Below are 16,111 nucleotides of genomic sequence, written 5' to 3'. Positions count from 1 at the left end.
TCAACCCCCCCCCCCCGAAAAATGTATATATACTTCCCAATAACAAATACTATACGTAAACAATGGGCAAATTTTGCAACTTAAAGAGTTTTCTCCAGGGGATATGGGGGCTCATGATATCTCCAAAGGCATATTTATTTGACCTTTCGACTATGCTGAATAAAATGGCTATCTCAAAATTTTAATCGAACGATTTTGAGAACAAAAGGGGCATGGGAGGGTGCCTAGTTGCCCTCCAATCATTTTGGTGACTTAAAAAGGGCACTAGAACTTTAATTTCCGTTCAAATGTGCCATCTCCCAATATCCTAGGACCACTGGGTCGATACGATTGCCCCTGAAAAAAAAAACAACCTCGGTGAACTTTCTTCTGGCAAAAATACAAAATTCCACATTTTTTTTTTAGATATGAGCTTGAAACCTCTACAGCAGGGTTCTCTGATACGCTGAATCTTATGGTGTCATTTTGTGACTTTTAGGGGATATTTTCCTCTTATTTTGAAAATAAGGCAAATTTTCTCAGGCACTTAACGCTTAAATGGGTAAGACTAAGCTTAACATACATATTTGAAATCAGCTTAAATCAGCTGAAATCAGCTCGGTTACTATTGAGCCGGGTCACTCCTTACTTACAGTACGTTACCACGAACCCTTTGACTTCTAGCTATCTTCTTCCGGCATATCACTGGCCAATTTTCGAGACCAAAGTCCAAGACCAAATCCAACGGCCTTTCCAAGTCCAACCAGTCAAATCCTACCCAACGTCTTTCGTCAAATCCCTAAAAAGGAACTATTTTTGAAAGGAAAACCCTTTAGGAACCAGTCACTTTTTTTTTTTTTTTTATATATATACAAATACCACGATATTGAACAGACACATACACTTTAAAGTTTTGAAATGTACTAACAATAGCGAACAGCAAATGTTACAACAAGTTGAACACTTGTACTTGTACTAAGTTGTAGTAATCAATACCCATGGAAGTAAGCATGAACAAAGTTCAAATATCGCCAGCTTCCTCAGGGTTTTTGAAGCCATCTTCTTCCGGCGTCTCCCTGGCCAATTTACAGGCAAAGCCAATACTAGAGTACAGAGTATATCTGCTGATGACTATCACTGTATATGTGATCGAAATATCCAGTATTTTTTATTGTTTTTTTTTTTCGCTGCCCAATAAAAGGATTTGCCCCTATTTGAACTGTTATTTATCGTCATGGAAAGGCAGTGTGGTGTTCGAAAAAATACCTGCGTCATAAATTTTTCAGCCTATCAGAAAATCGCAAGAAGAATTATTTTTATTGAAATTAAGTAGAGGACGTAGTTAATAATTGAAAATAATTAAATAATGATAATTAGATGATTAAATAATAATAATTGAAATGATTAATAATGATTAAATAATGAAATAATAATAATAAAAAAGAATTATTAATTAATGAATTTGAAAATAGTTGTATTAATAAATGAAATTTTTGTTAAAATTGGGCCTGAAAATTTTGTGAAAGACGGGGGGAGGGGACTTATAATTTTTCATAGGATATTCTGAAAGGCTGAAAAATTCTAGGAATTGGCTCAGATTAGCGCTAGCTAAATGTCATTGCTAGTAAAATCTTATTGAGCCTTTAGTAGCTGTATTAGTATAAGGTTTTCCGTTATGTTGTTAGTTAGAAAAATTTACCTAAACACCCTGGTTCCTATTTTGAAAATCATTGCCCTGAGTAACGTCGTCAAAAAACAAGAAAGAAAATTCACAGAAGGAGAACGGGTAGGAAAACAACAGAAACAGGAAAAAGGATTCTGTTTAAGGTTTTCGTATTAATAGAACAGTCAGAATATACAATTAGAGGCAAGAAAGCATGAAAAAACTCACCTGAAACACTAACCTCCACCATTGTCAACCGTTCAATTAGTTGAAAAATAATTTAGCTAAAAAGTAAGCGACCTAAACTAAAAAAAAAATATAGCTTTATAGTAATCAATACTAATTCGGGACTAAGGTGATCTTTCTTTTATATTTTCATCAAGGGCGGATCCAGGATTTTTTTTCGGGGGGGGGGGGGGTTACTAATTTTTGACTCAGTTTCCGACTAATTTTACTGATTTTTACCTAGGATTTACTAATTTTCGACTTATTTTCGACTCGGTCAAAAATTTCGGGGTGGGGGGGGGGTTCAAACCGGGTAACCCTCCCTGGATACGGCCTTGATTTTCATATGTTTTTCTTTCTGTGGTTTTCACCTGTTACAGATTTGGACCATTTTTTTTTTAATCTAGATGTCTAAATATGTGTTTTTTTTTTGTTTTTTTTTTGCCAAAAACAACTATGATTTATGGTGGTATGTTTTTAGCATTAAAATGGTTAATTTTGTTTATAAAGTTGTATGCTTACTTTTTTTTGTTCTTATATTGCTTTTTTTCTTAAAGGGTGGTAGTGAGGGGAATGTAGTTGTGCGTATTTTGAAGTGGTTTTTGAAGTTTCGTGCCAAGTTCAGCAAGGATGAGACCGTGCTATTTTTTTTTTTTTTCTTTTTGTTGGTTGGTATCGATATAAATATTCGGTATTTTTTAAATTGTTTAGCATAAAGAAGTGCATTTCCGGAGGTTTATGTATTTGTTTATTTATGTAAATAACACCCTTTTAAAGTATTAATTAATTATGTAATCTAAAGTAAAATTGTAATACAACGTAACGTATAATATGTAACGCTACGTATAACGTAACGTGTAATATAACGTATGTAATGTAATATAACGTATAATTTAATGTATTTATTTTTAGCATGCCATCGGCCACAATCACGTCAAATTCTGTTGGTGTAACGGGCATATCAAGTTTGAAAGAAAGCCTTCAAAGTAACAAGGAAAACCATGTAGCTCCACAGGCTCCTGCCCCAGCCCCTCCTCTAAAGGAGATTACGAGTAGCTTAGGAGCTAAGGTACTAGCTTTTCTTTTACAAGAGGTGGAAGGGGTATCTTGTTCAGGGGCCGATCAAGGATTTGTTCTGGGGGGGCGTAAAATAGGTTGATCCAATAAACTTGCGTTTGGAGCAAGTTTAATTGGCACGAACTTGCGTCAATTAAGTAAACTACACTACTTTAGACTACGTTAGGGGCGCCCCCTCGCCTCTTCCCTGGATCCGCCACTGATCTTTTTATCTTAATATGATCTATTCAGGGCCGTATCCATGGTTTTTGTTGAGGTGGAGGAGGGTTTACAATAAAAAAAAACTTGAAAAAACTTATTTATATGCATTTTTGATAGGTTTTTACGAGTCGGATAAATATTTTTGGGGAGGGGGTGAAATCCTGTAACCTGCCCTAGATAAGACCTTGGATCAATTATTATGCCTTTTAAGCACCAAAGACATGACAATAAAAACAGTTTTCCCCATTCGCGTATCTTAGGTGCATTTATGCCTGAAAACGGCGACTTCCTAAGATTGTTTTCCGTTTATTTGACTCAAAATTATGAAATTTTTAGGGCAGATGCCATATTTTGTCAGTCTTGTCGCGTTGAATCATGAAAAGAAATAAGCGAAACTTTTTCGTTTAATTTAGCGACTCTTCTCGTCCATGGAAGTTCGAACTTTAACTTTAACTATCTACTGATTCCCAAAGACAACTACACCTTCAAAGGAAAACTACTCCTTCATAAGCTGTTGACAGGGTCCGTCAAGTGTGAGGGATACCCCCTGAATGTTTTCAGTCAGACGGTAAAAAATAAATTGAGTTGGTATTGAGCTTCGAAGCACTGTTTATTGGTCTTAATTTTTTTATAAGGTTAAAATGGCTGATGGAAATGTATGACGTAAAATCAGCGAAAGAAGATCAGTCTTAGTCGGTACGAAACAAAAATTAATTAATTCCATAATTCACTTATTTCATTAAGTAATTCCATAATTCATTTATTTCATTAAGTAATTCCATAATTCATTTATTTCATTAAGTAATCGATGGGTGATATCGATAAAATTCATTGCCCCACATCCAATATTTAGGCTAGTGACGCTTCTGGCTGAATCCATGAAGCCTGCCGCGTGTCAAGTGCCGGGGCCCGGTACTATATATATATATACATATATACATAGCACCGGCACTCGACACACGGCAGGTTTCTATATATGGATTCTCATTGTCGCTTGTCTTCTAACCGCAGACAATTTGTTGTCTTTTCAAAGATATTTTATTGTTAATGCAAGTCCAATTTTCAACAACGATATCTGCTAAGCTTCAATCTTTTGGTTTTCTTTATTAAGGTTTTTAAATTGCTGTTATCTCTTGTTGAAATAAATACAAATATTTTTAGCAATTACCAGCCGCCTGGCCCCGGCACTCGGCACGCGGCAGGCTTGCTAATATATGGATTCTCATTGTTGCTTGTCTTCTAACCGCAGAAAATTTCATGTCTTTTCATTACTGAGTCTTTTCAAAAATGTTTGTTTATTGAATCGAGCCCGATTTCTAACAACGATATCTACTAAGCTTCAAACTTTTGGTTTTCTTTTTTAAGGCTTTTGAATTATTGTAATCCCTTATTAAAATATATACAAATATTTTTGCAATTACCAGTTTTTTCTGTTTACGCAATTTAATGTCTTTTCATACTGAAGCCTGTTCAAAGATTTTTGATTAATCAATCAAGCCCGATTTCTAACAACGATATGTACTAAGCTTCAAACTTTTGGTTTTCTTTTTTAAGGTTTTTGAATTATTGTAATCCCTTGTCAAAACAGAGAATCATTATCTGTAATAATTGCAAATTTTCGTTTTTTGGGCCTTCCTTCTGACATCGATATAACTGGTTGCATTCAAATAGATGTTCTTTTTTCTGCTGTGTCTTTTCAAAATATTTGATTATTAAAGGAAGTCCAATTTCTATCAATGATTTCTACTAAGCTTCAAACTTTTGGTTTTCTTTTTTTTAAGGCTTTTGAATTGTTGTAATGCCTTGTTAAAATATATATAAATATTTTTGTAATTACCGTTTTTTACTCTTTGACCAATTTAATATAAACTTCTCTATACATGAAAATCTTCAATTTTTCCACATAAGTGTGACAACTGTGGCAGTGTCGTTGCCATACTGATGTATATAAAAATGGCGTCATCAACATAATTCCCCCCCCCTAAAATTAAGACTCTTAACGAATTTTCTCAAACTTCTGACCTGTCTAGATCGTTTTTTAGGCGAAAGTGTCCCAGGATGCCAATTTTCCCGAAAAAATATGGAGCCGTTTTCGCGAAAAAATACATACATACATAAATACACAATTATTGCTCGATTATAAAGATAGTATATATGTATATATGTGTGTGTGTGTTTGTTGTGTGTATATTTATGTATTACTTTGTAAGTTTCCACTTAGCCAGTTTGAGCAACCAGATTTAATTGTCACTGTCCTTGGTACTTCAAGCAATTGTTAATCGAAACGTAACTTTGACGAATTGCCACAATTGTTATGACCCCATAATAATTCCAAAACGCGAATGGCAGAGAAAAATAAAAAATAAATGGATTGCCGGTGTGTAGTAAAAAAAAACAACAAAAAGCAATAAAATGACAAAAGAAATATGTTAAGAAATAACGGTACAAATGACGGCTGTTATAAAGATTAAAGAAGAAAAGCAGAAGGTTTTATCTCTGAATTTGTTCAGTGTTTTAGAGGACAGACACAAAGCGATTTCAGTTGGTGGCTCTTCATTCTCGTCCGCTGTACTGATAGACAACTACTACCATTTGTCATTTAGCTCTTGTTTTAGCTGTCCTTAGTCCATGCGGAACAATGCAAAAAAAAGTTAAGGAAATTGGAATTTTGCAAAAACTTTTGAACCAATATTCTAAAATTTTATTAGATCGGAAAAGAATGTAAAAATCAGCTATATAATTCGTGAAAAATATAATTAAATGTTTCTGCTTAATACTTTCTACCTTGATTGAAAAAGGGTGGGGCGTTTTTCATCCCTCCCCCTTTGGACTTTATTTGGTTAATCGTACCGGGTGCACTAACGTTTTCATTAAAACAAAAATCCCGAATTTTTTCCCAACCCGGTGATTGGAAAGGAATCGCCCATTCTTCACCACCTGCTTGACATCTCGGTGCATCACCTGTTCCACGTTGCGTGGTACACTTCAACCACACCGTGCCTTTTCGTGCAACGCATGGCACACTTCGTGCTAAACATACTGCGCGTCAGCTCGTGTAGGCTACACGTTTTGTTTTTGGAATAGGGCGAAATCTCGATAATTGGTACATATGATCAAAAATCCGAAAGGTAATCTTCTTATGAAATTGATTCATTTGGAAATTGAACCTTCAATTGTGAGCATCAGCCTAATAAAAATTGGTACTATCCCATTACGCGGGCCTCTCGGGCTAATCATTATAGAGTAGGCAATGATAAAACCCGTTTTTGACGTCTTAACTATTATAGAGCAGGCAGTGATAGCAAGGTTTTCATTGCGTATACAATGTTAAACTGTTGTTTTGTGGGATTTAGGGGGAGGGGGAAAAGGTACCTAGGATAGGCTACTTATTTAATATTTGTTATGCTTTACCCCTACCCCCCTAATGTGCAAATATATAGCCCAAATTTGTTTATAAACTATTATATATTCACCCTATTTTATTTTATTCATCAGCGTTAACCAAACTTGACTTTTTAGAAAGGCCCGCATAATGGGATAGTACCAAAAAATTACAATAATACATTCAAATCCAGAGTAGTGGATTATTTACGACCATATTTATTGAATGTTGTTTCCCGTACTTTGTGCCAAGATGTTTACTTGCTAACTTTGACATATGAGGAAAGGAAATAAATTTTTTCCGTCTATTTACGTCTCAAATTCAAAGAAGTCTTTAATTATCAACTTCCTGAAATTTGCTGTCTATTTCCTCCTAGTTGTTTGTTGAAGCTCCCGATTCTCTAGATCAAAAAAGGCAGACTAAGAAATTATGGACAAAGAGCTGCTTGATATCAGAGTTGATTTAACTTTGGTTTAGGATGAGTAAAGATTTTTCTAATGTCACTAATCAAGTGGAGGCAAAAGACGCGCTAACAGAGTAATTTTCGAGAGAGATTGATATGAGATGAGCAAGGCCGTACCCAGAATTTTTTTTTTCGGAGGGGGTTTTACTCAAAGATTTTTTCGGGGGGAGGGAGTTATACAAAAAAACCTCAAAAAACGCATACAAAATTTGTTTATATCTATTTTTGGGTAATTTCCCATTATATGGGTCTTTCTAAAAAGTCAAGTTTGGTTAATGCTAATGAAATAAAATAAAATAGGATGAATATATAATAGTTTATAAACAAATTCAGACTATATATTTGCACATTAGGGGGGGGGGGGGGTAAAGCATTGAATATATTAAATACGTAACCTAACCTAGGTACCTTCCCCCCCCTAAACCCCAAAAAATAACAGTTTAAATATCGTATACGCAATGAAAACCACGCTATGGATTGTATTCCTCTATTGAATTAACCCGTCAAAAACTGGTTTTTCGTTACTGGTTTCCTTGTAAATACCCATATAATGGGAAAGTACCTATTTTTGTTACGTTTTTATGAGTCAAACAAACATTTTGGGGGGCTGGGTACGGCCTTGAAAATGAGTACCATTATACCAAAGAGTTAATTTCAGTTTTTTTTTTTTGAACGAAGAAGATATTCAGGATTAATACCTCTGACATGAAAACAGATCGTTGATATAAGAGGATAACTTAAATTGCCACCTTGATAAGAATTCAAAATGCAAACTTCAACTGTGTGTCTAATAGCTTTTCTCTTTTGTAGACCTCTCAAAAATTTGCGCGCTAATTTGAATCATGGGGTACGATGCAGGGTTGCCATCTGGTGGAAAAAATCACTAGATTTTGGTGATTATTTGGTTGATGTAGTGGGTTTCTTCAATAATCTAGTGATTTATGTGCTGATTTAGGGATTTCTCTCTCTATACAATATAATAAATCACTAGAAATAGTGATAAATCACTAAACATAGTGATAAATCACTAGGGTCGATGTGGTTAAGATGGTGTGGTTCGATCCATCTTTCTTGGGGCACATTGTACTGGTAAAGGATGATAGGTTGTCAAATATATTGCTTTTTTGTCATTCATCTCATGGAAGAGCGAAAAGTGGGGCCGTCCATGAGTAAGATGGGAAAAGGACACAAGATTTGAAAGCTATTAAAACCTCATGACAGGGAGTAAAGAGTGACGCTAGGAGCAGATTGAGTTAGAGGAGTATTTACAGCGGTGTTTGCCTTGGGCAGCTTGGTGGTGCAATGGGTGGTTAGTAGTAGTTGGCTCATACACCTAAAGTAAAATTTGGAAGTGCAGGTACCCAAAGATTGGAGTCACATGAGCCAGAACTGCGACACCGTTGGGAGCATAAAGTACACCCAGGATAGAAAGTTTGTAACCCACTTGATTCAGTTTAATTCGATGCTACTGTTGAACTAGTCGGAATTGGGTGTTGTCTAACAGAAGATGAAGCATCTTCTGTTAGACGAAGTTCACTAGCTCATTTATGTAAATAAATTATGGTCTAGTATGTTGAAATTATTGCAACAGTGCGATTATTAAACTCTCCTGATTGCAAGACTAGTTTATTCATTGAAATATAATTTTATTCTTGACCCTAAAAAAGTAGTCACACTTGTGCACATAGTACGCCAGTGGCGCAATTTTGTCAAAATCCTGGGGGGAGGGGCACAAACCTGGAGCCAGTTATTCTAAATCAAGTGAAAATAACAGTGTAAACTGGAAAATGAACCATATAGTACCATAAAGGTAAAGATATCCTTTATGATAAACACTTTCCGGAGCGTGGGGGCTAAATTTCAGACTGTGCTGTTTTCTATTTTTCATAATACTACTAAACTTAGTGAGCAACAGAGCTCCATCCCAATCTATACAAAGCCTCCCTTTACATCCTCTCTGGAAGTTCCCGTTTCCCTCAAATCTTTCCTTACCACATCCTCCCACCCCAACCGAAAACGACCTGCTTTTCGTTTAGCCCTAGACGGTTGGCTGACAAAGGATTCTAGCGTTTCCTAATTTGATTTATATTCGTTTTTGTGTGATTTAAGGAAACCACACCTCTAGAAATTTCGGAACTCGTGTATCCTTTACAGTCAAGCTAATTTGATATTTCATTTGACTTATTATGACTTAAGATTTATCTCGTGGGAGGGTGGGGGCAGAGGTGGTATGGAAGAATTGGCCCAATAAGAACTCTCTCGTGTCTTGTAATCATACATGTCCCAGAATAACAAATCACCTCTATCTGCATGTATTAGTACTACTACTAACACCACGCTGCAACGCCGCCTGAAGCCTACGCAGCTGCAAATGCTCCTCCACCCCCCTAATCAATCCAAAGTTCCAGTCTCGAACCAGAGGAGTATCCAGGGGTTGGGGTAGGTGGGGTTGACCCCCCTCTGAAATTTTTTCCAACCCGTAGTAAAAACGTACAAAAATGCTTATAAACAAATTTTTGATGCGTTTTTTATTTTTTCTGAAAAAACATCCCTCCTCCCCGGAAAAATTCTGGCTACAGCCCTGTCTTGAATCCCTCCCGTAAGGTTCTATTTCCTTTAGATCCTTCCTTGTGGCCTCTTTCCACCCTATTCGGAGACGACCTGCTTTTCGTTTAGCTGCATACTCAGCATACTTTTAGTTAGATGTTTTTTTTTTTTTTATACATAGATAGATTCGGTGTTACGAATGAGAGAAACTTGCGTTCAAATTTTAGCATGGTGTTAATTTTTTCCATAGTAGCCTAGAAGTGATATTATTCGAATGTGTGCCTGTCCATAAAGCTGATTATAGATCGTTTCTAAGTATTTGCTTGCATAAAAAAAAAAAAAAAAAAAAACTTGGGCAAACCCTTCAACACTACTTGACCAAAAGTAAAATTTTTTGCCAACTTGTATCCCCCACGTGTTGGCCTGCTGGTTTCCTTGAAGTGTGGATTAAACCTATTATTATAGTATGCATGTATAATGTATTGTTATTACAGTATATATTGTAATTTATACTACCAGGGACAAAGCGTTGCTCGGTGAAAAGATAGATAAGAATCTCTTTCGCAAACAATTTTTATTTTATTTTATTCGTTGTAGAAAATAAAACCTTATACACACAATTATCATTGTAGTTTTCCTGTCGCAATGAGTAGCATTTAAGGGTATCCAATACCATCAGTTTCATTTTGTGAGTATCACCGTCGGCTGACAGTCTCAAAGACAAAGAGCTCATTTGTAAATTTTCCCAGCACTGTAGTGAGCTTCCGAATTAATTTTGTTAAAAATGGATTGGGGATCTTAAATGTATCAACAGTTCGAAAAGCTAAAGAGAGACTAGTTTATAACAAAGAAAACCTATCTCTTGCTAATTGTTAAGCAAAATGTTGTCTTAATCAACAGCATAAATTACGTGCATTCTGTATCTGCAAAGATTTCGATCAAAATAGTTAGCACAACAGGAAACTTTCAAAGCTGCCAAGGTATTCAATGATTCTTCCTTTGGGCTGATTGTTATTGCTTTCCAAGCAGGTATACGAGAATATTTTTAGGGCCTGCCCTCTCCTGAACTTTAAAAAGAAAATTCTGCTCCTTCCATTCAATAAAACAAAACTTAGTTTTATGTCGTTAATTTGGTTCTATCCAAGCTCTATAAGTTGTGGCAGGACCATCCAATCAATTCTAAACAGTCTGGCCACACAAACTAAAAAAGCTTGTAATCACAGTAGAGAGAATACATACAGTAGCGACTTCTTTTTCCAAACATAACATATGTCATACCGCGCGTAAAGACTCTGGGCCGTGTCGTCACAGCCTAGTTTAGTTGCTACTGGATTTCCTCAAGCTTATCGTGTTGCGTACATCGGAATCGCGCGTGCGCGAAGGCGGGGTATGAATCTTGTGTGGTTTTAGATCTGTGTCACATATCTTTAATGGAGAGTATAGCCTTTGTCGTCGCTACTGTATATTCTCTCTACTGTGCCTGTAATGGACGAGTTAGGGCGATCCATTAAGGTATCGAACAGACTTTTTGCGAAGCAAATAAGAATCCAAGACTCAATTTACAGCTATCAAAGCTAAGAGCTAGGAATCAACAGATTTGTCAATAAACAATTTGCGGTTTGAAACTTCTTTCTTCAGCCTATGTTTTCTCAACCAACAAAACCCCCTCCCCTTCACGTTTGGAGGGGTGCACATTTCTTGTGATAGTATCACTGATATATTCTGTTATTTATAGGTCGAAGCTTTGAAACGAGAGCTTTCTGAAGATAATAGAGAGAGGGAGCGACTGAAGGAACGCGACAAGGCTCCATCTGCGCCTCTCGCATCTATCCAAAACCTTCAACCTCCAGAGACGAAAAAATTCAGGGAGGTGGACTATGTTGGTTTTGCAACACTGCCAAACCAAGTGTACAGAAGAGCAGTAAAAAAGGGATTTGAATTCACTCTTATGGTTGTTGGTAAGTACAAAATGTATATAACTGAGGAAAATGGAAGTCCGTTAATTAGAAGCACACACGAGGAAGACACGCCGGCAAACAAGGCCGTATCCGGCGGGATGGGGGGGCTTCCGGGTTTGACACTTACCCAGATTTTTTTTCCGACTCGTAAAAACGTAACTAAAAAGCATATAATCAAATTTGTGATGTTTTTTTTTACCACCCCCTGAAAAGAAATTCCCCCCCCCAGCAAAAATTATGGATAAATCCTTGCCGGCATATCCCCCTCTTTTATCTCGTCTTGATTAAAGCTTCTGCTACGGGAACCTTTCACAAATTCCCCAAGAGTTTTAAACCTTTGCCTCAAAAGCTCTCTTTACCACCTCTTTTCCAACTTTGTGGGAATTGTTTAGCATAGATTGAGTCATCTCAACCTGACAAAATACGTGAAAAAAGTATTATAAACAAACATAATTAATTGTTTTGGTGGCTGTCCCATCTGGCAGCAATTTGAGTAACGAATAGGCAAGGCAGATGACATGACTAGGGGATGAACGACAAGGGAACGTGCCAATTGCCAATCAAGCCTCTGTATCCCGTTTATGGATGTTTAAAGTCCCAACCTTTTTTATTTTCAAAAAATAATAGAATAATAATAATAATAAATAAAATAAAAAAAATAAATCAAAAATTATTTTTGATTCCATCTGAAAATCGTTTTTGAGGAATAGTTATGTCAAGGTCTAAGCAGTTGTACATTGAAATAAAATGCACTGGAAATAAACGTGGGGCCTTACGTGGCCTTACAAGCCACGTACTGGGGCTGGTCTTTCTACAGCCTTCTGGAGCCTGTTAGGTCCCAAGGCAAACAATCTAATAAATACACTGGCAATACTCGGGGTTCTTTTATATTTGATGAATGTGCAGTTGAGATGTTTACAGGCAAGTTTATCGGGTCTAATTACCTCCTGAAGGCCATTAGCTTGGCTTGAACCGGATTTAGCAAAATTCATAGCAAGCTCATAATAATTCTAAATTGATCTTGCAACATCACTACTTCACCCTCGCTTATTCCTAGTCTAAGCGACTTAGTCTTCTCAACTTTAATTTCCAAACTTATTCTTGTACGCCGAACTCTCAAAACCACAAAAAAAATCGTCCATTTCGTTAATGTTTTTATTTAGGACACTAAAATCCTCAGCATAATTGCTCAAATAACTACTAATTAATATACAACAAAAAAATGGTACATGGAATAAATCAAATTGTACATGGTCGTACATGAAGCCTGTACTGTAGTCGTGCAAATAACACCAACTTGATTCAATAGAGCCTCCCTAATTCAGGATCATAAAGTCAAAAATAGTTGGCATTTATGACAAGGCAGTTGAATATTCGGTTTATTTATTAGGCAGTTATAAATATCATGAAATGATGGAATGTTTGGTTTTTTTGTGATTTCTTTTTGTCATTAGCAAACGCATGCAACTCATAATTGAAGCCAGAAAATGAGATGCTTGGAGTGAACTGTGAAACTTTTTTTTCACCCTTGGCTCCCATATCAGCCCCTTTGTTGGAAATTAATTGAGACAGGGGTGCTAAATTTGCAGAAATAAACCCAAGTTGTTTATGGGCAACTCATTTCTTGATGAAGAAAAGTTGCTTAGGAAAAATTTAAAACTAAAAAAAAATTCAAGTTAAATAATTATTTTATAAATTCTAAATATATAATTGATAAAATGTAGTTAAAACTGTAAATAATAATATCATAAATATTTTATAAACAAACACTTAATTATAAATAATATAATAACACTAATTTTATAAATAAATTTTATAGTTAAGAATAACATTAGATAGTGGAATGCTTAAATTCTTTTTGTGATTTTGTGATTTGAATTTGTCACTAACAAACTTATGTCACTCATAAATTTAGGTAGAAAAATAAAAGAGATGGAGTCAAGGCAATGGAAAATGCTTGTGAAAATTCTTATTTCATAAAATGCTTAAGTACCAGGGGTACTGAAAATACTTGTTTTTTATTTATTTTCGTCGATAATAAACCGCTTGTCACAAATAAAGCTAGAAAATGAAAAGGTTGGGACGAACTGTCCAACTTTTATTTTCACTCTTGGCTCCCGTATCCTTCTCCTATGCAGGAAATGAAAATCAAACTAAAAAAAAATTTTTAGAAAAAATTTTTTTGGGAAATTTTTTTTTAGAATATTTTACAAAAAATCGTTTCTAGACGCATAAAAGTTGCCTTAAGAATTAGTATTAAAAATATTTAAGCTGAAATAACATAGAATAATGCTTAATGTGTTTGTGATTTTGTGAGTTATGTTTTCTGTCATCAATAAACTCATGTCAGTCATAAATGAAGTAGAAATGGCATGGTTTTGGTGAACTGGAAAACTTTTTTCTATTTAAAAATGAAATCTGAAAAAAAAAAAAATGAAATCTGATTGTTTAAATTGGTGAAGTGGAAACTTACTCAAACACCGAAGTAAATAGTTTTAGAAGTAACTCGTTTCTTAATACAGGAGGTCAATTGAGGAGGGGATGTGCCCTTCTAGATGTCTTTTTTGGGGTATTTTCATTGAAAGATAGCTGTTTTGGTATTTTCATTGAAAATGACAATCTCTTCCCTAGCTTCAGAAAAGTACATTCAGTTATAAGTGAAGTAAGAAAATGAAAAGGACGGGGAGGGGGTGACTTCTCCCCGTCCCTTCTCCGGGAGGGGGTGACTGTTAACTCTCATACCCTGCCCCTTTGCGGAAAACTCAGTGTGCTGTGTGTTTTAAATCTGTCACATGCAGTTTTGCAGGAACATCCTTGGCCCCAAAAGTTGCCTTAAGAAGTAACTTCAGGAAATTTTAAAGTTAAAAAAAAGTTAAAACAGCAAAAAATAAAGGAATGATGTATTTTATGAGTTATTTGTGATATTATTATTAAGAAACTCGTGTATGTTATAAATGAAGCTCTAAAATGAAATGGACGAGGTGATCTTCAAAGTTTTCTTTTTCTAAGTATCAAGGACAGTGAAAATGATTTTTTTGTCTTTTTTTTCATTAACGTACTTTTTGTCAGTCAAATGAAGCTAGAAAGTGAAACCGATGGGTAAACTGTAAAACCTTTTTTTCACCTCTGACTCCCATATCTTGCCCCTCTGCGGGAACCTAAATTTGCAGAAAAAAACAACAACAAATAGTAAGAAGAATCTTGTTTCTTGATTGCGAATAATACCTTAAGAAGTAGCTTTAAAGAATTTTGAAGGTAAAAAAATTTAAAGTTAAAATAAAATACAATGATCGAATGCGCAATTTTCTAAATACACTAATTTTTGTTTAAGTTTTTAAGTTTCAACTTTGCTCTTTACTTCCGCTAGTTAAAGAGACTTTTTTTAATCGCTGTTAAGACCACTCCCGATTGTAGAGTTTAGTCAAATGCGTACTTGGAAGTAAAATAATTAGAATGAAATGAAAATATACAACAAAGGGTTAAACTTTAACCAAGACATGGAATGAATATATATGTCACCGTGAAGGTCCGAAATACCTTTTTTTTTCCTTGGATTTAGTCAGCGTTACCAGTCAATTTTTTCAGTTTTATGCAAGGTTTGATGGTGACATATTAGGTTAGGTAAGGTTCTTCACCCATTTCTGAGATTTATAACCTAATTTAACCTAACCTAACTTTAACTTTTACCATCAAAGCTTGCATAAGACTGAAAAAATTGATTCGCAAAGCTAATTGAATCCAAGCAGAGAAAAAGGAATTTCTGAGATTCACCGGTGAATGTTAACATTAACTAGATTTTTGACATTCACAGTAACATTTATATACTTTAGACCTACTAGTATACTTCAGCCATACTTTAGGCCTATCTCATATATTTGGGTTTCGTGTCTGGAAGCATTTACAAACAGAAAAGGGCTCATTGTTGGGCTCATTTTTAAATATTTGGGCTATGTTGGGCAATGGGCAATGTTGGGCATAATATTGGGCAATGTTGGGCTCATTTTTAAATATTTGGGTTTTTATTAGCATGTATATTCTTTCGTTGAAGGTTCTACCTGTTGTTAAACATTTTTATTTCATTTAAATAAATGAAAAGACAGTCGGATATAAGAAATATATGTCAGGGAGTAATGTGAAGAAAAGGTAGTGTGGTTTAAGAAACATGTGCAAGCATAATCGATTGAAACGAAAATATTTTACGGATATAATTATTTGATAAAACAGTGAAAAACAAATGAAAACACTTGTTAATATAAAAATAACAATGCTAGTTCGAATATTTCGGCTTGTCATCTAGAAACCTTTATCAAAGTAAAAAAACAAACAAAACAAAAACTAGCCCAAACAAAACATAAAAAGAAAAATCCATATTTGATTTTTCTTAAATCTGAGATTTTTTTTTGTAGCGTTTTTATAATTGTATTTTTGTTCAGGCTAGTTTTTTGGGTTTTCTTTTTTTCGTTGATAAATGAACGGGGTGATAGTATGTTGTAAGGAAAGATTTAGAGGAAATTGGAGGTTTTTAGGACTCACGTTAAGAGGGAGGTTTTGAATTGATTGGCATGGAGGAGGAGGGTACGTTTCTGTGTTAGCTTCAGGCGGCTTGGTTCTGCAGT

The 16,111-nt window shown here is 35.2% G+C and overlaps 1 protein-coding gene across 8 annotated transcripts in view; it reads left to right on the top strand.

Moving 5' to 3' along the window:
• pnut (septin 7-like protein pnut) overlaps window positions 1-16,111 on the top strand; it is a 201,757-nt gene that overhangs the window by 85,402 nt on the left and 100,244 nt on the right. For all 8 annotated transcript variants that reach the window (XM_089095255.1, XM_089095253.1, XM_089095251.1 and 5 more), the window contains 2 exons: window positions 2,780-2,936; window positions 11,273-11,495. In XM_089095255.1, coding sequence (XP_088951381.1) covers window positions 2,780-2,936; window positions 11,273-11,495 — 380 coding nt within the window. The remainder of the gene's footprint in view (window positions 1-2,779; window positions 2,937-11,272; window positions 11,496-16,111) is intronic.

The sequence above is a fragment of the Artemia sp. Qi Xiang Cuo genome, chromosome 10, assembly GCF_049724085.1.
Source record: "Artemia sp. Qi Xiang Cuo chromosome 10, ASM4972408v1, whole genome shotgun sequence".
NCBI lineage: Eukaryota > Metazoa > Arthropoda > Branchiopoda > Anostraca > Artemiidae > Artemia > Artemia sp. Qi Xiang Cuo.
This window is presented reverse-complemented; position numbering and strand designations above follow the sequence as displayed.